Raw genomic sequence first — 21,606 nt, 5'->3', positions numbered from 1 at the left:
AAAGCTTTGCTGAAGTCCAAATATATTACGTCCAGAGACTCCCCGGCATCCAGTTGTCTAGTTACCCAATCAAAGAAGCCAATCAGATTAGATTGGTAGGACCTGCCCTTGGTAAATCCGTGTTGGTGGGGATTACGTAGGTTTTCTTCGTCCAGGATTGTGTCAAGTTTTTGCTTGATTAGTGTTTCCATAAGCTTGCTCACTATGGATGTGAGACTCACCGGTCTGTAATTTGCCGTCTCTGTCCTGCAGCCTTTTTTGTGAAGTGGAATAACGTTAGCTGTTTTCCAGTCCAAGGGGACTCTTCCGGTACGTAGGGAAAGATTGAAGAGTACGGCTAATGGCTCCGCCAGGACTTCGCTCAACTCTCTGAGGACCCTGGGGTGTAGGTTGTCTGGTCCCATGGCTTTGTTTACTTGGAGTCTTGAAAGTTCGCAGTAGACGCTGCTGGGCGTAAACTCGAAATCTAGAAACGGGTCTTTCTGGTTGTCTCTTGTCCGTAACTGTGGACCAGCTCCCGGCGCTTCACAGGTGAAGACTGAGCAGAAGTATTTGTTTAGTAGTTCTGCCTTGGTAGAATCCGATTCTGCATAGTTTCCGTTTGATTTCCTAAGGCGTTCTATCCCATCTTTGTTTCTTTTCCTGTCACTAATATACCTGAAGAAGGATTTGTCCCCTTTCTTAATGTTCCGTGCTAGATCTTCTTCTGTTTGGAGTTTGGTTTCTCTGACTGCCTTTTTGACTGCTCTAGATCTGACCAGATAGTCTTCTTTTGCCCGCTTTCCGAAATGTTTGTAGGCAATAAATGCTTCTTTTTTTCTCTTTAATGAGGTTCGAAATTTCGGTGCTGAACCACTGGGGTTTTTTGTTTCTCCGGCGCTTGCTAACTCTTTTTATGTAGCGGTTTGTAGCTTCATGCAGGGTGGATTTCAGAGTTGACCACATAGTCTCCACATTGTCAGTTTCTGCTTGGTTTACAGCTCCCGATGGACAAAATCTCCCATGTGGTCGAAGTCTGTGCCTCTAAAGTTGAACCGATTCGAATCGTGAATTGAGCTGCACTAGTGGGCACCCCTGGTTTAGTCCTTGTAGTCAAAACTGCAGATTTCCATCTGCAGATGTATTCAATTTGATTTTGCTGCATGCCATTTGGAGAGGTTCATGTGTACCGGCAACATTTGAGGTGTTGGAAATGTGTATTCATGATAGACGGTTGGTTTTGCAAAACTGTACTAAGTTATCATCAGCTTCATTTCTTTCTCCTATGCCGTGCGTCTTCAGGTGTATTTCCTACTTTTGCATTGAAGTCCCCCATAATGATCAGTAGATCTTGTTTCGGCATTTGATCTATTTCATTTTGAATTTAATAGAACAATTCTACACCCTCATCTTCCGTGTCTGTCACTGGAGCATATACTTGGATCAAGATGACATTTGGTTGGCTTTCCTTGACTATCACTGATAACATTGTACTTTAGTACTGTCTTTGGAAGCTTATTGTTGAAAATGACCCTGTCCTGTCTATTTGAGTTCACTGATCCCTGTCAAATCGATTTGGGGGGGTCTTTTCCATTTGAAAACTAGTTAATAGTTTGCTTTTTTCTGATAATGCTGTAGGTTCTGACAGTTAAGTTTTTATCTCTAGCAGAAAGTTCAAGTTTAAAACTATGGGGAAAAGGCTTTTATAATATGGAAACTAGCTAATAACAAACTTTGCACTTTTAAAAATTTAAACTTTGTAAAGGAGCCTACAATTTATCTTTTTTCCAAAATTATTCAAGTACAAAACAAAATAATGTTCACTTACCCTAGAGAAATGTTTTGTGGTTCAGAGGTTGTGAGATCAAATCCCAGTGCTACTCCTTGCAACCCTGGGAAAATCATTTAATCCTCCAGCGCTCACCGCTTTGAACATCAGTTTTGAAATGCCAAAGCCACAAAAAAGGTGGTGTACAAGTCTTCATTCCCTTTCCCTTCCAACAAGCCCAGTATCCTACTTCCAACAGTGACCAACCCAGACCCCAAGTACCTGGCAGAAACCCAAAGAGTAGCAACATTCCAGAGATTGTGATGTCATAATGCCTCATTCCACCAATGCCTAAGAGCCAACCTCATCAGTGATGTCATAATGGCTTCATTATCCTATACTCAGCTCCCATAAGAATTGCCATATTGGGACAGACTGAAGGTGTGGCTCACTGGTAGAGCTTCTGCCTCTGCACTCTGAGGTTGTAAGATCCAATCCTATTGCTGCTCCTTGTGACCCTGGGCAAGTCACTTAATCCTCCAGTGTCCACCGCTTTGAATGTCAGATTTGAAATGCCAAAGCCACAAAAAAGCAGTAAATAAGTTCCTACTCCCTTCCTTCCATCTCCTAAATTAGGGCTGTATGCTAATCACAATTAAAAATTTTAATACAAGAATCTAACTATTTTACATTTTGGAAATTACTGGAGACTACATTATTTAGGAAATTTATGTTGAAAACAATTTAATATAACATCTTTGTATTATGGAATTCCTGGAAACTATCCAGTTATCTTTCTTTATTAGCAGCATTAAGCTTTAACTGGCAAATGTGGGTGTTTAATCCTTTTTAATGTAATTAATTAATTAATCACATGCAGCCCACCTTCAGCCTCTCTTCTGCCCCTCCCCCTGCTATGCATAGTCAGGCATCTCTCCCTTCCCTCACGGACTTGACTGAGGCGCACTCTCCCCCCTCCCCCCAAATCTTCAACATCCCACATTCTGCACTCATGCATACCTTTGTAGCCAGTCTTTGGCCCTGGAGCACCTCTGGGCATTTCCCTCTGACCTGGCCTGCCCTTTCTGTTTTCAGAAGGGCGGACCAGTTAGAACTAAAGGCCAAGTGCAGGCCACAGGCAGCCTACCTTTCGGTGCGGCTGTCCCTGGTGCTCTAGGGCCAAAGACTGGCTTCAAAGGTTTGTGAGGTACACGAGGAGGGGAGGAAGGAATTAAGAGAGAACCACGAGTAGGGCCAAAGGGGAGGAAGGAAGGGGGAAAGAAGAAGAGATGCCCCTGGGGAAGAGAAGGATGGAGAGAGGGAAGTGGCGGGAGAAGAGAGAGAGAAAGATATTGGGCTCAAGAGGAGGGAAAGGGAGACACAGATAATGGACCTAGGGTAGAAAGGGTGAAGGGAAGGATGAAAAAGAGAGGTGCTGGAGTTGTGGGGAGAGGGGGAAGAGAGAGAAATAATGGATCTGGGGGTAGAGTGTATGGGGGAGAGAGGGAGAGAGAGATAGAGAGCTGGACCTGGGGGCAGGCAAAAGGAAGACACTGGAGGGGCCCTTAGAGATCCAGGCCCCCTCCAAAGCTGCAAGCCACTTAATGGCTGGAGAAGTAGCTGAAGCCCCATCAGCCTAAAAAATCTCCTGCCTGAGTCACCCCTTCATCCTTATACTGCCTCAAGAGTGAAGAAGTCAGCGGCATGCCTCCAGCCACCGATGCTTGCGTTCCTCAAGTATGCACAGTTTGTGCATGAACTGAGCATGCTTGGATTGGTGGCTGGAGGCACCCACTGACTTCCTTGCTCTTGAGGCAGCACAAGCAAGAATGAAACAGTGGTTTTCTGGCAGGACTTTGGCATCCCCACCAGCTAATGTGGGAAATGTAGATTGTAAATGCATGCCCCCCCCCCCCCAGTCTACCCCTGTCCCCTCCTGTGCCTTCCTCTAATTAACTGCTGGCCTTTAATTGCATGACTACTTGCAATAAAAATCTTGAATCAAAATGCAGCCCTAGTTTAAATATTTCTGTGGCATAAATGCAGAGGAGAAGTCTCTTTCAGCTGAAAAGAAGCTCTGGAATAAGGGGGCATAGGATGAAGGTTTTAGGCGAGAAAAATACATTTTTTTAATAAATAAATTCAGAAGTAACCTCAGAAATGGTGGTGAGTGTGTGGAATAGCCAGAAATGCCATTCAGTCAACATACCTATGCCACCTAATCTCACCAGATGCTACTTAGTGCATATGTTTTATTGTCATGTCTATATTGTAAATTATTTTCATGTCTATACTGTAATTTATGTAAATTATGTAATATCTGTCCTGTCTCGATTATTATGGATGTACTTTGTAACCCGTTCTAGACTCCTTTGGAAGGATGGGCTAAAAAATTGAATGAATAAATAGATAAATAAATAGACAAATTTTTCCCTGTCCCCGCAGGAACTCAATTTCACTGTCCCGTCCCCGTGAATTTTGTCACTGTCCCTGTCCTGCCCCATTCGTGTAAGCTGTACCTTAACTACACATGCCTCAAGCACTTATGATTTTAAAGGATTTGAGGCTTGTGCAGATGAGGACGGAGCTTAGGCATTGGTGGAATGAGGCATTATGACATCACAATCTGAGCTCTAGAATGTTGCTACTTAGGATTTTAAAGGGTTTGAGGCTTGTGCAGATGAGGACGGAGCTTAGGAATTGGTGGAATGAGGCATTATGACATCACAATCTGAGCTCTAGAATGTTGCTACTTAGGATTTTAAAGGGTTTGAGGCTTGTGCAGATGAGGACGGAGCTTGCAGGAATGGGGCTGGAACAGGAAAATGAGTTCCTGCAGGGACGGGGAAAATTTGTCCCCATTTCATTCTCTAATGGAGACAAAAGTGTATCTGAATTCAACTACATAGGAGGATCTGTAGGGGAATGAAAGTGAGTAGATGGCAGGGATGGGTCATGTGATCTTTATCTACCTTCATTTCCTATATTGAATTCTCAAATGACAGCGTCATTACAGATCAAAATCATTCTCTGAATGGTATTTGCTAAATGGCACTTTAGAAAATCTCTCACAAGAATGTTTTTGCCTGGTTGTATTATCATAGCATGATTACTATAATACAGCTTTATTTCCATCAATAGTGTGACTTGGGGCACATAAATTTGTTGACTAACTTGTATGGCTCCCTGTAGAAGGATGGTGTTAACTTTAAAAATTTGTAGTGGTTTTAAGAAAGGTTTGTACAAGTTCCTGAAGGAAAAGTCCATAGTCTGTTATTGAGAAAGACATGGGGGAAGCCACTGCTTGCCCTGGATCGGTAGCATGGAATGTTGCTACTCTTTGGGATTCTAGAATCTTGTTACTCTCTGGGATCCCGGAATCTTGCTATTCTTTGAGATTATGTATGCAATGTGCTACTCTTTGGGATTCTACATAAGAACATAAGAATTGCCGCTGTGGTCCATCGTGCCCAGCAGTCTGCTCCCGCTGTGGCTGTTAGGTCAAAGACCAGTGCCCTAACTGAGACCAGCCCTACCTGCGTACGTTCCAGTACCGCAGGTACTTGTCTAACTTTCTTGAATCCCTGGAGGGTGTTTTCCCCTACGACAGCCTCCGGAAGAGCATTCCAGTTTTCCACTACTCTCTGGGTGAAGAAGAACTTCCTTTCGTTTGTACGGAATCTTTCCCCTTTTAACTTTAGAGAGGGCCCTCTCGTTCTCCCTACCTTGTAGAGGGTGAACAACCTGTCTTTATCTACTAAGTCTATTCCCTTCATTATATTGAATGTTTCAATCATGTCACCTCTCAGTATCCTCTTTTCAAGGCCCAGTTTCTCTAATCTTTCGCTGTACGGCAGCTCCTCCAGGTGCTTAACCATCTTAGTTGCTCTTCTCTGGACCCTTTCGAGTAGTACCGTGTCCTTCTTCATGTACGGTGACCAGTGCTGGATGCAGTATACCAGGTGAGGGCTTACCATGTCCCGGTACAGCGGCATGATAACCTTCTCCGATCTGTTTGTGATCCCCTTCTTAATCATTTCTAGCATCCTATTTGCCCTTTTCGCCACCGCCGTGCATTGCGCGGATGGCTTCATCGACCTGTTGACCTGCACTCACAAGTCTATTTCCTGGGGGGTCTCTCCAAGTAATGCCCTGGACATCCTGTATTTGTGTATAAGACTTTTGTTACTGACATGCATCACCTTACACTTATCCAAGTTGAACCTCATTTGCCATGTCACGGCCCATTTCTCAAGCGTGTTTATGTCACGTTGCAGATCTCCGCAATCCTCCTGCATCTTCACTACTCTGAATAACTTAACAGGTCTGAGGAGTCCCCCAAAGAGGGCTTTTTATGACCAGTGATTACAAGGATAACCCATTCTAGAATCTTGTTACTCTCTGGGATTCCGGAATCATGCTATTCTTTGAGATTCTGTATGGAATGTTGCTACTCTTTGGGTTTTGGACAGGTACTAGGGACCTGGATTGGCCACCGTGAGAAAGGGCTACTGGGCTTGATGGACCATTGGTCTGATCCAATAAGGCTATTCTTATGTTCTATTATATCAAATATATGCTACTTAAAGTTGGAAAATTATTGAAATAATTTTTATTCCATTTGTTTTTAAATTGTATTAGTTGAGCTTTTGTATGGTAAGTTGACAGAAATGGCTAGCATTCTTCTTGTTATCCATGCAGAAACTTTTTGTTTGCATCAGAATACAAGTTTCTATGTATATGAGTACAGGAGCATTCTGGTCTAGTAAGGTTCCTGCAAGTATTCTTTTGTCTGCTTTGCTTCTCAGTTCAACAAACCCCTCTGCTTCTTTTGCATTTTCTTTCTCTATTTCATCCTGACATCACTTTCCCTCAGCTTTGCCATTGTTGAAGACCACCATTATAGTGAAACTAGAATCTTAACTGAGCCATTTGTATATCTAGAAGCTGAGATTGGCAGAAGAGGAAAACTTGACCTGTGTCCAGCAGGCCGAGAAGTACCGTTCTTTAGTGCAAGATCTGACCATGGAACTTGAAAAAAACAATGAGCAGAACACCACCACCAAGAAAGGTAGAATATTACATTTTTATAGAAGGGGGAGGGATAAGTTCTGTCTTAATTGTTATGGATCGTTTGCCTTACATAAGAACATAAGAGTTGCCATACTGGGACAGAATGAAGGGCCATCAAGCCCAGTATCCTGTTTCCAACAGTGACCAGCCTAGGACCCAAGCACCTAGCTAGATCCCAAGTAGCAAAACAGATTCTATGCTGCTTATCCTAGGAATAAGCAGTGGATTTCCCCAAGCCATCTCAAGAATGGCCTATGGACGTCTCTTTTGGGAAATTATCCAAACTTAAACCCCACTAAGCTAAGTGATTTCACCACATTCTCCAGCAATGAATTCCTGAGTTTAATTTTCTCCAGTTTGTTTTAAATCTACTACTGTGTAGTTTCATCGCATGTCCCCTAGTCCTAGTATTTTTGGAAAGAGTGAACAAACGATTCACAACTACCCTTGCCACTCCTCTGAGTATTTTATAGACCTCTATCATATCACCCCTGAGTCATCTCTTCTCCAAGCTGAAGAGCCCTAGCCACTTAAGATTTGTTTTTCTTCTTTTTTTTATTTATTTATCTAATATAATAAAGCTCTAGCCGCGCATGCACACTCCCACCTGCGTGCGCCGGTTTTCCGTGAGCTGTAGGTCTCTTGCAGGTAGGAGTGCGCATGCGCGCTTAGCTGTGCCAGTGGCCTGCCTGCTCTCCACCTCGCGCAGTCCGGAGTTTATTTTAAAAGAACATGCCATGATGGCTCCTCCCACGAGTTGCTCCTGCGTCAGAGAAGGCTTCCGACATAGATGCGATCGTGAGAGAAGACACCCGGCACCCTCAAACCCAAAAATGTGTCAACGGGACCATGGGAAGGGAAGGGGCGGGGCAGCAAGGGACGAAGGGAGCCACGGCACCATTCTTTCGTCTCCCACACACAACCTACTCCACCTGCGGCCTGGACAACGAACTCCACAAATACAGTGTGGCCAAACCAGCTCCCCGCGGCCCAGCAGAGGCCCCGCGCCAGAGTGCTTCGGCAAACGATGCAGAAGCCAACTTCCCCAGAGCCCAAATCCCAATAGCACCAGACGGAAATAGATAAGGTAAAGGGGAAATGGGATCTTGAATATGGTTAGTTAAAAGCAGGACTGGACAGAGGGGGAGGTAAAAGCAAGGGAGAAGGGCTACTGCTAGACAGGGGGAGCATGGAAAGGGTACTACTTGACAGGAGGGGAGGTAGAAGCAAGGGAGAAGGGCTACTGCTGGACAGGGGGAGCAGGGAAAGGGTACTACTGGACAGGGCAAACGATGCAGAAGCCAGCTTCCCCAGAGCCCAAATCCCAATAGCACCAGACAGAAATAGATAAGGTAAAGGGGAAATGGGATCTTGAATATGGTTAGTTAAAAGCAGGACTGGACAGAGGGGGAGGTAAAAGCAAGGGAGAAGGGCTACTGCTAGACAAGGGGCGCATGGAAAGGGTACTACTTGACAGGGGGGGAGGTAGAAGCAAGGAAGAAGGGCTACTGCTGGACAGGGGGAGCAGGAAAAGGGTACTACTGGACGGGGGGGAGGTAAAAGCAAGGGAGAAACATAGAAACATAGAAAGATGACGGCAGGAAAGGGCTACAGCCCATCAAGTCTGCCCACTCTACTGACCCACCCCACTAAGTCTGAGTGCATATGACTTAGTTCCTTAGCTCGACCTTCGTAGGGATCCCACGTGGATGTCCCATTTATTCTTAAAGTCGAGCACGCTGGTGGCCTTGATCACCTGCACCGGAAGTTTGTTCCAATGATCCACCACCCTTTCTGTGAAGAAGTACTTCCTGGTGTCACTGCTAAATTTCCCTCCTCTAAGTTTAAGCGGGTGCCCCCTTGTGACCGAGGGTCCCTTGGAAACGAATATGTTGTCTTCCAGCTCTACACGACCTGTGACGTATTTAAATGTCTCAATCATGTCACCCCTTTTCCTGCGTTCCTCTAGAGTATACAGCTGCAATTTGCCCAGTCTTTCTTCGTATGAGAGACCCTTGATTCCGGAGACCATTCTAGTGGCCATCCGCTGGACCGACTCAGCTCTAAGTACATCTTTACGGTAATGTGGCCTCCAGAATTGCACACAGTATTCCAGAAGGGCCAGAAGTATTCCAGAAGGGCTACTGCTGGACAGGGGGAGCAGGGAAAGGGTACTACTGGACAGGGGAGGAGGTAAAAGCAAGGGAGAAGGGCTACTGCTGGACAGGGGGAGCAGGGAAAGGGTACTACTGGACAGGGGGGAGGTAAAAGCGAGGGAGAAGGGCTACTGCTGGACAGGGGGAGCAGGGAAACGGTACTACTGGACAGGGGGGAGGTAAAAGCAAGGGAGAAGAGCTACTGCTGGACAGGGGGAGCAGGGAAAGGGTACTACTGGATGGGGGGAGGTAAAAGCAAGAGAGAAGGGCTACTGCTGGACAGGGGGAGCAGAGAAAGGGTACTACTGGACAGGGGAGGAGGTAAAAGCAAGGGAGAAGGGCTACTACTGGACAGGGGGAGCAGGGAAAGGGTACTACTGGACGGGGGGGAGGTAAAAGCAAGGGAGAAGGGCTACTGCTGGACAGGGGGAGCAGGGAAAGGGTACTACTGGGTAGGGGGGGAGGTAAAAGCAAAGGAGAAGGGCTACTGCTGGACAGGGGGAGCAGGGAAACGGTACTACTGGACAGGGGGGAGGTAAAAGCAAGGGAGAAGAGCTACTGCTGGACAGGGGGAGCAGGGAAAGGGTACTACTGGATGGGGGGAGGTAAAAGCAAGAGAGAAGGGCTACTGCTGGACAGGGGGAGCAGAGAAAGGGTACTACTGGACGGGGGGGAGGTAAAAGCAAGGGAGAAGGGCTACTGCTGGACAGGGGGAGCAGGGAAAGGGTACTACTGGGTAGGGGGGGGAGGTAAAAGCAAAGGAGAAGGGCTACTGCTGGACAGGGGGAGCAGGGAAGGGGTGCCGCTGGACAGGGGGGAGAGAAAGAAAGAAAAGAAAAGCCTAAGTCTGCACATATATTTTAGCACCTGTTAATCTAACAGGCTTAAACACTAGTTTATTTATAAATTTTTATTGAAAATTTTGTAGAAGAATACAAAACAATGAAAATGAATATCAGCTTGAACAGAAATGCAATATACCACACAACACCCATAAAATATCGGCCAACTAGAAAATACAAAATGCATCTCCCCACAAAAGAACTCAGGCAACTGGTGTTGGAACCAACAAGGGATCAGGCAATACTGGACCTGATACTTACCAATGGAGAAAGTGTCACAGAGGTCTCGGTGGGCGACACATTGGCCTCTAGTGACCACAACATGGTATGGTTCAATCTCAGGAAAGGTTTCACTAAATCTACCACACTGACCAAGGTCCTCAAATTCAAGGACACAAACTTCAAAGAAATGGGAGACTTCGTTCACCAGGCGCTACAAAGCCAAGCAGAAACCGATAATGTGGAAGATCCCAGAGGACTGGAAAATAGCAAATGTCACGCCCATCTTTAAGAAGGGATCAAGGGGTGACCCGGGAAACTACAGGCCTGTGAGCTTGACCTCGGTTCCGGGAAAGATGATGGAAGCACTGGTTAAGGACACAATCTGCGAACACATAGAAAACAATGGACAACTGAAGGCGAGCCAGCATGGCTTCTGCAAGAGAAGGTCGTGCCTCACGAACTTGCTGTATTTCTTTGAGGGAATAAACAGCCAGATGGATAAGGGGGAATCCATAGACATCATCTACCTTGACTTCCAAAAAGCCTTCGACAAGGTACCTCACGAACGGCTACTTAAAAAGCTGTGGAACCACGGGGTGCAAGGGGATATCTACCGATGGATCAAACACTGGTTGGCAGGCAGGAAACAGAGGGTTGGATTCACCAAGGGTAGGTCCTGCCAATCAAACCTCATCAGCTTCTTTGACTGGGTAACAAAAAGACTGGACGAAGGAGAATCACTGGACATAGTGTACCTGGACTTCAGTAAAGCTTTTGACAGCGTCCCACACCGCAGACTGTTAAACAAGATGAAATCGATGGGGTTAGGAGAGACTCTGACGGCATGGGTCAATGATTGGCTGAGTGGCAGACTTCAGAGGGTGATGGTTAACGGTACTTTCTCTGAGACATCGGAAGTGACCAGCGGGGTGCCGCAGGGCTCGGTCTTGGGTCCACTCCTCTTCAACATATTCATAGGAGATCTGACTCAAGGGCTTCATGGTAAAGTAACATTATTCGCCGACGACGCCAAACTATGTAATATGGTAAGCGAGGGCAAGCTACAAGATAGTATGGCGCAGGACCTACGTACATTCGAAAGCTGGTCCTCAACCTGGCAGCTGGGCTTCAATGCTGGAAAGTGTAAGGTCATGCACCTGGGTAGCAGAAACCCGTGCAGAACTTATACCTTGAACGGGGAGACCTTGACCAGGACTTCAGCAGAACGAGATTTAGGAGTAATCATCAGCGCAGACATGAAATCTGCCAATCAGGTGGAGAAGGCTTCATCAAGGGCAAGACAGATGCTGGGTTGCATCCGTAGAAGTTTCGTCAGCAGAAAGCCTGCAGTCATAATGCCATTATACAGGACCATGGTGAGACCTCATCTGGAATACTGCGTGCAATTCTGGAATCCACATTATCGCAAGGACATGCAGAGGATCGAGTCAGTCCAAAGGATGGCCACCAGAATGGTCTCAGGGCTTAAAGGTCTCTCGTACGAAGCAAGACTAAACAGTTTGCAGCTCTACACTCTCGAGGAACGCAGGGAGAGGGGAGACATGATTGAGACGTTTAAATACATCACCGGACGTATAGAAGTGGAAGATAACATTTTCCTTCTCAGAGGCCCCTCAACCACAAGGGGGCACCCGCTCAAACTCAAGGGCGGAAAATTTCACGGCGACACCAGGAAGTATTTCTTCACGGAGCGAGTGATTGATCAATGGAACAAGCTTCCAGTACAGGTAATCGAGGCCAGCAGCGTGCCAGATTTTAAGAATAAATGGGACGCCCATGTGGGATCCCTAAGTGGATCAGGGTAGAACATTGGCTAATATTAAGGGGAGGGTCTATAGAGTGGGCAGACTTGATGGGCCTTGGCCCTTTTCTGCCGTCATGTTTCTATGTTTCTAAAGGGCCAATACTCAGACTGGCAATGGGTCACGAGCGGAGTTCCACAGGGGTCGGTGCTGGGACCTCTCCTGTTCAATATATTTATTGATGACCTGGAGACGGGAACGAAATGTGAGGTTATCAAATTTGCTGATGACACCAAACTCTGCAGCAGGGTTAGAAGCACAGAAGACTGTGAAGACCTGCAAAGGGACCTAACGAGACTGGAAGAATGGGCAAAAAAGTGGCAAATGAGTTTTAACGTAGAGAAATGCAAGGTCATGCATGTAGGGAAAAAAAACCCGATGTTCAGCTACAAAATGGGGAGAATATTGCTAGGGGTGAGCAATCTTGAAAGAGACCTGGGGGTGATGGTGGACACAACATTGAAACCATCGGCGCAGTGTGCGACAGCCTCAAAGAAAGCAAACAGAATGCTGGGCATCATCAAAAAGGGTATCACAACCAGGACGAAGGAAGTCATCATGCCGCTGTATCGCGCAATGGTGCGCCCGCACCTGGAGTACTGTGTCCAGTACTGGTCGCCGTACCTCAAGAAGGACATGGCGGTACTCGAGGGAGTCCAGAGAAGAGCGACTAAACTAATAAGAGGTATGGAAAATTTTGCATACGCTGACAGGTTAAAAATGCTGGGGCTGTTCTCCCTGGAAAAGAGGAGACTTAGAGGGGACATGATAGAAACCTTCAAAATCCTAAAGGGCATAGAGAGAGTAGATAAGGACAGATTCTTCAAACTGTGGGGACCCACAACCACTAGGGGTCACTCGGAGAAATTGAAAGGGGACAGGTTTAGAACAAATGCTAGAAAGTTCTTTTTTACCCAAAGGGTGGTGGACACATGGAACATGCTTCCGGAGGAGGTGATAGGCCAGAGCACTTTACAGGGGTTCAAGGAAGGTTTAGATAGGTTCCTAGAGGATAGGGGGATTGAAGGGTACAGATAGATCTAGAGGTAGGTTATAAAAGTGGGCAAAAACCACTTCACAGGTCACGGACCTGGTGGGCCACCGCGGGAGCGGACCGCTGGGCGAGATGGACCTCTGGTCTGACTCAGTGGAGGCAACTTCTTATGTTCTTATGTTCTTAAATGTGGTTGACTATGAAAGCCATCATATAAGAAGCAACAGTCAAAGGTATGGAGAATTTGAGCTACAGAGAACGCCTCAAGAAACTGGGACTGTTCACCCTTGAGAAGAGAAGACTGCGAGGAGATATGATAGAGACTTTTAAAATATTAAAAGGATTTGACAAAATAGATCAGGAACCCTCATTACTAACATTTTCAGATGTGACACGGACAAGAGGTCATAGCCTGAAACTGAGCGGCAGCAGGTTCAGGACTAACATCGGAAAGTTCTGTTTCGTACAACGAGTGGTGGGCACTTGGAATGCTCTCCCGGAAGAGGTTGTGATGGAGACTACTGTTCTGGGTTTCAAACGCAAGTTGGATGCATACCTTTTTGCTAATCATATTGAGGGTTACGGGAAAACCGGGTCTCCATAAAGGAGTACCTAAATGGGCCTCCGCGTGTGCGGATCGCCGGACTAGATGGACCTAGGTCTGATCCGGAGAAGGCATTTCTTATGTTTAACAAACCGCTATGTTAAATCAGTAAGTAAACGGCGAAGGAACAATAAGCCACAGTGGTTCTCTACGGAGATTTCGGAACTCATCAAGGAGAAGAAAAAAACATTCATCTCTTACAAACAATCAGGGAAACAGGACTCTAGGGAAGTCTATCTGGCCAAATCAAAAGCCATCAAAACAGCAGTTAGGGAGGCCAAATTCCGCATGGAGGAATCTCTAGCGAAGAACATCCAGAAAGGAGATAAATCTTTCTTCAGGTATATCAGTGACAGAAATAAGAACTCAGGCGGGATAGTACGTCTTAGGAAACAGACGGAGACTATGTAGAAGCGGACTTGGAAAAAGCCCAACTGTTAAATGAATACTTCTGCTCAGTCTTCACCCGCGAGGCGCCAGGATTCGGCCCTCAGCTACAGACAAGGGTTGACGCAGATGACCCGTTTAGTAATTTCGAGTTTACACCCAGCGGTGTCTACTGCGAGCTGTCAAAGCTTAAGGTTAACAAGGCAATGGGGCCTGACAACCAACATCCCAGGGTGCTCAGGGAGTTGTGTGATGTCTTGGCGGAACTGCTATCCGCGCTCTTCAATCTCTCCCTTAGTACGGGTAACGTCCCGTTGGACTGGAAGACGGCTAACGTCATTCCACTCCACAAGAATGGCTCTAATGGAAACTCTAATCATAGAAACATAGAAACAGACGGCAGATAAGGGCCACGGCCCATCTAGTCTGCCCACCCTAATGACCCTACCCAACCTTTGCCTTGTGAATAGATCCCATGTGCCGATCCCATTTGGCCTTAAAATCAGGCACGCTGCTGGCCTCAATCACCTGCAGTGGAAGACTATTCCAGCGATCAACCACCCTTTCAGTGAAAAAAAATTTCCTGGTGTCACCTCGTAGTTGAAGGCAGCACAAAGCACAGAAGACCCGTTTCAGAATTTTGAGTTCACACCAGGTGAAGTTTACAGTGAACTGGCAAGACTCAAGGTGAACAAAGCCATGGGACCAGACAATTTGCACCCAAGAGTGCTCAGAGAATTGAGCGAAACCGTTGGCTGAGCTATTCAATCTCTCCCTAAGTAAGGGGAAAGTTCCCCTGGACTGGAAATTAGCTAATGTCGTTCCTCTGCATAAAAAGGGTTGCAGGGCAGAGGCTGTGAATTATAGACCGGTGAGTCTCACATCAATAGTGTGCAAACTCATGGAAACACTAATTAAAAGCAAATTGGACACGATCTTGAATGAAGGGAATCTTCGGGATCCCAGTCAGCATGGATTCACCAAGGGTAGGTCCTGCCAATCCAATCTCATCAGCTTCTTTGACTGGGTAACAAGAAAGTTGGACTTGGGAGAGTCTTTGGACGTCATGTACCTGGACTTCAGAAAAGCTTTTGACAGTGTCCCACACCGCAGGCTGCTAAGCAAGATGGAATCGATGGGGTTAGGAGAGACACTAACTGCATGGGTCAATGATTGGCTGAGTGGCAGACTTCAGAGAGTGGTGGTTAATGGTACCCTCTCTAAAACATCGGAGGTGACCAGTGGAGTGCCGCAGGGCTCGGTCCTGGGTCCACTCCTTTTCAACATATTCATAGGGGATCTGACTCAAGGGCTTCAAGGTAAAATAACACTATTCGCCGATGACGCCAAACTATGTAATATAGTAAGTGAATGCAGTTTACAGAATTATATGGCGCAGGACCTGCTTACATTGGAAAGTTGGTCCTCAACCTGGCAGCTAGGCTTCAATGCTAAGAAATGTAAGGTCATGCACCTCGGAAGCGGAAATCCATGCAGGAAGTACTTTTTGAACGGAGAAACTTTAACTAGGACTTCAGCAGAACGAGATTTAGGAGTAATCATCAGTGCAGACATGAAACTGCCAATCAAGTGGAGAAGGCTTCATCTAAGGCAAGGCAGATATTGGGTTGTATCAATAGAAGTTTCGTCAGCTGAAAGCCTGAAGTCATAATGCCATTGTACAGGGCCATGGTGAGACCTCATCTGGAGTACTGTGTGCAATTCTGGAGGCCACATTACAGTAAAGATGTGCGCAGAATTGAATCAGTTCAGCGGACGGCCACCAGGATGATCTCGGGGCTCAAGGGTCTCTCGTACGAAGAGAGACTGAACAAATTGCAGCTCTACATTCTCGAGGAACGTAGGGAGAGGGGAGACATGTTCGAAACATTTAAGTACCTCACGGGACGTGTCGAAGTGAAAGATGATATTTTCTTTCTCAAGGGACCCTCGGTCACAAGAGGGCACCCGCTCCAACTCAGGGGCGGAAAATTTCATGGCAACACCAGAAAGTATTTCTTCACAGAGAGAGTGGTTGATCATTGGAACAAGCTTCCAGTGCAGGTGATCGAGGCAGACAGCATGCCAGACTTTAAGAATAAATGGGAAACCCATGTGGGATCCCTACGAGGGTCAAGATAAGGAAATTGGGTCATTAGGGCATAGACATGGGGTGGGTAAGCAGAGTGGGCAGACTTGATGGGCTGTAGCCCTTTTCTGCCGTCATCTTCTATGTTTCTAAGATTAGAATGGGGAAAGGATAGAGGTGGGGTTTAAGGGGTTGGGTGTAGACTGAGGGTGACCTTTAGTTGAAGAGGAGGGTCTTTACCATTTTCCGGAATGTCATTAGTGAGTTCTGTAGTCTGAGTTGAGGGGAGAGTTGGTTCCAGAGTTGGGGAATGAAGTGGCTGTAGGAGCGTTTGCGGGCGGTTTCTGAGAGAAGAGACCTTCCGGGGGGAATGCATAGGCGTATCTCCGTTTCTGAGCGGAGGGTGCGGGTGGGGATGTAGATGGATAGCTTGGATTTTATGTAGGAGGGGGTGGTGGCATAAATTCTTTTGTGTGCTATTGCCAGGGCCTTGAATGCACAGCGTTGGCTAATTGGGAGCCAGTGTTCAGCACAGAGTGCTGGGGAGATGGGATCATTGTAGTTGAGGCTGTGTAGGAGGCGGATAGCTGCATTTTGGACCCGTTGGAGGCGCTTGAGATATTTTTTAGTTATTCCATTAAATAGGGAGTTGCAGTAATCCATTCTGGAGAGGACATATGCGTAGAGGAGTTGGGCTAGGTCAGGTGTGGAGATGTAGAGTTTGATCCTTCTTAGTTGGCGGAGGTAGTAGAAGGAGGTAGAGACTGCTTGGGATATGTGGGTGGATAGGGATAGGTGTCCGTCTAAGGTTACTCCTAGGCTGCGTACTTGATCTGTTGCCGTTAGTAGAGTGGAGTCCCATGATAGTGTTGGGCGTGTGTATTTGGTGTTTTTGCTCCTGATCCATAAGAGTTCAGTCTTAGAGGCGTTCAGTTGTAGTGTGTTGTTTGTCATCCAGGTTTTCATGTCAGAGAGGCAGTGTTGGAGGTTAGCAATTTGGGACGATCGGTTTTTGCCTAGTGGGAGGAGCAGCTGGATGTCATCGGCATAGGAGTGGATTTTAATGTTGTACTTTTGCGCTATATCAATGGTCTGATGTAGAGGTTGAATAGGAGGGGGGATAGAAGGGCGCCTTGGGTAACGCCATATTTGATAGGCTTGGGGTTAGATTTGTGCGTCCCTAGTAGGACAGTTTGGGTCCTTTGGTGGAGGAACGAGGTGAACCATTGGAGGGCAGAGTCCTTGATTCCAAGGTCATAGAGTCTGGATATAAGGAGGTGGTGGTTGACCGTGTCAAAGGCAGCACTGAGGTCAAGTAGAACAAGTAGGGCATCGCTGCCTTTGTTGAGTATTGACCAGCTGTCATCGATGATATCTAGGAGTACTGACTCTGTGCTGTGGCCTGTTCGGAAGCCGGATTGAGCAGGGGATAGAGCAGCTTGTTCTTCTATGAAAGGGTGTAGTCGGCAGAGCACAATTCGTTCTAGGAGTTTGGAGACAAATGGGAGGTTGGAGACCGGGCGATAGTTGCTGGGTTCATTAGGGTCAAGGGTGGGTTTTTTGAAAGTGGGTTTGATAATAGCTGATTTCCAGCTGAGGGGAACTGTCCCTGTGGAGAGGGAGGTGTTAATGATGGGGAGGATGGATTCTGCCATGGCGTCTTCTGTGGACAGCAGGAGGCTGGATGGGCAGGGATCGAGGATGGTGTTGGAGGGTTTGAGTTCTCTCAAGGTTTCAAGAACCTCGGCATGGGTGACCATATCAAATTTGGGGAGAGTGGTAGAGGATGGGGTATTTGAATTAGGCTGGGGGTGTGCAGGAGTGGGGTTGGTGTTGGTGTCAAGATTATTGCGGATGGTTTGTACTTTGGACTGGAAGAAGTTCAAGAGAGTCTCAATATCAAGTTCTGTTTGGTTGGTGTGGCTTTTTCCTTGGGCTTTGTTGAAGAGTTGGTTTGTGAGGGAGAATAGTTGTTTGGATCTAGCAGGGGCTAATTGTAGGAGGCGAGAGTAGTAGGCTTTCTTCGCTTCTAGGATGGCAGCTTTGTAGGTGATGGATGCATCACCTACAAAGCACCTGTTTTTCCAGTGGGCTTTGGTTTCTGAATTTGGGTGTTTGATCCAATTCCTTTCTGCTTTCCTCAGAGATCGTTTTATGGATCGGAGGTAACTGGTGTATGTTGGATGGCTTGCTGTTTGTACTTCCTGTGGGGATGTTCATATTAAAGATAAGGGAGGTAGTGGTCTGACCAGGGAATTGGGACCTATTTGGTGTTGGAGGAGAGGCAGGAGGGTGTGGATGCGAGTAGGTTGAGGGTGTGACCTTTTTCATGTGTTTGAACTGGCTACTGGGCTGATGGACCATTGGTCTGACCCAGTAAGGCTATTCTTATGTTCTTATGTCTTCTAGCAGTTTTTTAAGGTTATGGATAGTATTGTTACTGGTATATTCAAGAGGTATGTTGATGTCTCCGTGTATGAGCAGACTGGTGTATTGGCAGGCAAGGCTTGATATAACTTATAGCAGCTTCATAGTAGTGCTTGGTTGGGAGTTCGGGGGGGGGGGGGGTCAGTATACTAGTAGAATGCAATGCTGTTTGTGGGGGAATTGGGTTTGTCTTCAAGCTTGCGTGTTATGTATACAAGATCAGGGTGGGTGGTGGAGTCGGTCAGGGTAATATTGAAGGTGTTCTTGTGGACAATGACTATGCCACCTTCTCACCTGTCGCTCCTGGGAAATTGGATGATGATGTACCCTGGTGGGCAGAGGTGGGGCAGTTCTGGACTGTTTGTTTTTTTTAAGCCAGGTTTCAGTGAAGAAGGCCAGGCCCAGGTCGTTGGTTGAGATCGGTTCATTTAGTAGAAATAATTTGTTTACTATAGATCTATCATTGATGTATATACATGGGACCAGTGTGAAGGCATTATCTTTATTTGACCAACATATATATTTATTTATTTCGTTTTCTAGCCTGTCCGCCCCCAAAGAGCCCAGGACGGGTCACAGGTCAACATACACAATATACAGTTAACAGGTTACAATTTGCCGTAGGATAAAAACTTGTACTGTATCTAACTCAACAGATACTATGGATCTAATACCAGTATCCATAATATTCAGTTTACAAGTCGAATTAGTCATAGTTACAGTGCAAGATATTTCAATACAAGTTTTTATCCTAACATGACACCTATCCGTGGGTCTTGTATCAATATATATTTCTTTGTCATCTTAGGGTAGTGTGATTTCTGAAGGGGGAGTTGTTTGTAGTATTTTTGAGCCTGAGGATGGGGATGAGGCTCTGGTGAGGTGCATAGCTGTCTGCCAGAGTGATGGATGGGTTTTGGGATCTGGGCCTTTGTTGAGTGATGTGCCATGGAGAAATGGTTCTGCTAGTAGGAAATGTGGACTGACCTTCTATGAGTCTAATGAGGCACAAGGTAAGATTTGAGTGAGTGAGGGTTTCATTGTGACAGTTTGGTTTAGGAGGTTATTGAGATTTTGACAGAGGTGGTTGGTTTTTGTGAGGCGATTAGGCTTGTGTTCCTAGGGTTAGGCTAGCACGTGGTAGCACTTTCTTGGGAAGAGAATAGCCCGGTTAGTTTTACAGTGCAAGGAGAGGTAAGAAAAGGTTTTGTGGCCGCAGTGTTTCAATGAGATCTGCTTTACCTGATGTTGTTGCATCCCAGGGTCTGCAAGGATTAATGCAGCAACCCTCCACTAGGTGGCACTATGTAAAACTAGGCACTCTTTTGGGGAAAGCCCTACAGGGAGGTGCTGGCTCTGAATAGTTAACAAGAAACAGGAAACACTTTAGATCGAAACTGAGACAGCGGCCCATACTTTCGACCATAGAATCCAATGTCTAAAGATTTCACCCAGAAGATTTTGAAACCTTATGTTTTATGATTCATCATCCTGAGGCAGGCCCTTCTGGGCTGAAACACAATCATGTCGAGTCATATCAAACAATAAAGGAAATTGAACACTGATTAGTCACCTTCATTGTTTGTTCTCGGCTCTGAATAGTAGCCACACCACTTTTATAGATCATCCCACAACACGGCACAGAGGCAGATGGCTTTCTTTAAAAAAAAAAAATTTTAAAAAAAGGCTTTTATTATATAAGCCATTAGGGATCAAAACAGTTCCACAAAGCAAAGCATGGTCAAAAACAAAAGACAATAAAGTGTAAGAAAACACAGCATTCAAAAATACACTTCAATGTGGCTTAGGTTGAAAGCAGCAGCAGTTTGGGTTGAGGTGGTTTCTGTAGCTTTTTCCCCTGCACAGTTGTCATGCCCTGCTCCTAGGTGCAGTCACCGTCTCAAAAAAAACAAAAGAAAACCACACTGCAATAAGCAAGGTTCAATGAAAATAATATTGCACAGTTCTGTTAGCCAGCAGTTCTCAGCAATGTACAAGCAGAAGGTAAAACACTGGTTCCAAGAAAAAGAAAACAAAACTTAAGTTTAAGCAGTCCTTTTCTCACATTCAGCCTTCCCCACCTGTGCAAGCAGTTGAATACCAGCTCTGTTCCAATTATCCAAAACAAAACTCAAAAATCTCCCCCTCCCAAAAGAATAATTTTTCCTGCATTCAGGTGGGAGCAATCGTGGACATTCCCTTTTGTCCTTATCACAGACTTTTTCATATAAAAATCTCTTTATGTTAAGGCAAACTCTTGGTGAAAGAAAACACAAAAGCAGCACTGCTCCAATTAGGGATTTTTTTTGAGGATTGGGACTTGTAATACCGCCTTTTTGTACTTTTACAACCACACTCAAAGTGTGTTCCTATACAGGTACTTCAAGCATTTTCCCTGTCTGTCCCGGTGGGCTCACTATCTAATGTACCTGGGGCTGTGGAGGATTAAGTGACTTGCCCAGTGTCACAAGGAGCAGTGCAGGGTTTGAACCCACAAACTGAGGGTACTGAGGCTGTAGCTCTAACGAGAAGTACGCAAACTGGAAAGAACCTGGTGCAAATCAGGCACAAACACTGACAGACACTCCTGGCGAATTAAAGTTACAGAATACAAAAAAATGATTAAAGAAAAGCGCCACAAACACTGCTCCCAATCTATCAACACCCCATCCCTGAACACCAATAAACTCTTCAGACTAGTTAACTCCTTATTTGACACCGTCCCACATAAAAGCTCCCCCATAGATCTACCACCCTCCCCGACAAATCTAGCCGACCACTTCGCCAACAAAATTCTTAACTTGAAAACAACGCTCGCAACAACTAGCACCTACCCATATATCCACCAACTTCTCCAGAAAACGATGGCTCACCTGCTGACATGACCTGGTCTCACTTCAAAAACCCAGAATGGAACCTATTTCTCAAGCTATACTCAAAATATTCCAAATCCAACTGCCTACTAGATAACTGCCCTCCATCCATCATGAAAACTGCCCCCCTCCCCTTCAAAGCTGAACTCTTCAACTGGGTCACCCTCTGCTTGTCAATCGGCCACTTCTCACTGGAACTTGGCCTCATCCTCGTATCTCCAATAATCAAAAACCCCAAAGAATCTCCCTCTGTAGCCTCCAACTACATACCCATCACCAATATTCCTCTTTTCCTTAAAATCATGGAAGGACTTGTCAATTACAATCTCATGTCATACCTAGAGAAATTTAACATCCTTCACGACTCCC

The 21,606-nt window shown here is 46.1% G+C and overlaps 1 protein-coding gene across 2 annotated transcripts in view; it reads left to right on the top strand.

Annotated features, from left to right (window-relative positions):
• PMFBP1 (polyamine modulated factor 1 binding protein 1) overlaps positions 1 to 21,606 on the top strand; it is a 561,980-nt gene that overhangs the window by 318,880 nt on the left and 221,494 nt on the right. For both annotated transcript variants that reach the window (XM_033943674.1, XM_033943673.1), the window contains one exon: positions 6,692 to 6,818. In XM_033943674.1, the coding sequence (XP_033799565.1) occupies positions 6,692 to 6,818 (127 nt within the window). The remainder of the gene's footprint in view (positions 1 to 6,691; positions 6,819 to 21,606) is intronic.

The sequence above is a fragment of the Geotrypetes seraphini genome, chromosome 4 (assembly GCF_902459505.1).
Source record: "Geotrypetes seraphini chromosome 4, aGeoSer1.1, whole genome shotgun sequence".
Lineage (NCBI taxonomy): Eukaryota > Metazoa > Chordata > Amphibia > Gymnophiona > Dermophiidae > Geotrypetes > Geotrypetes seraphini.
The sequence above is the reverse complement of the archived record's forward strand: the minus strand, read 5'-3'. Positions and strand labels throughout refer to the sequence as shown.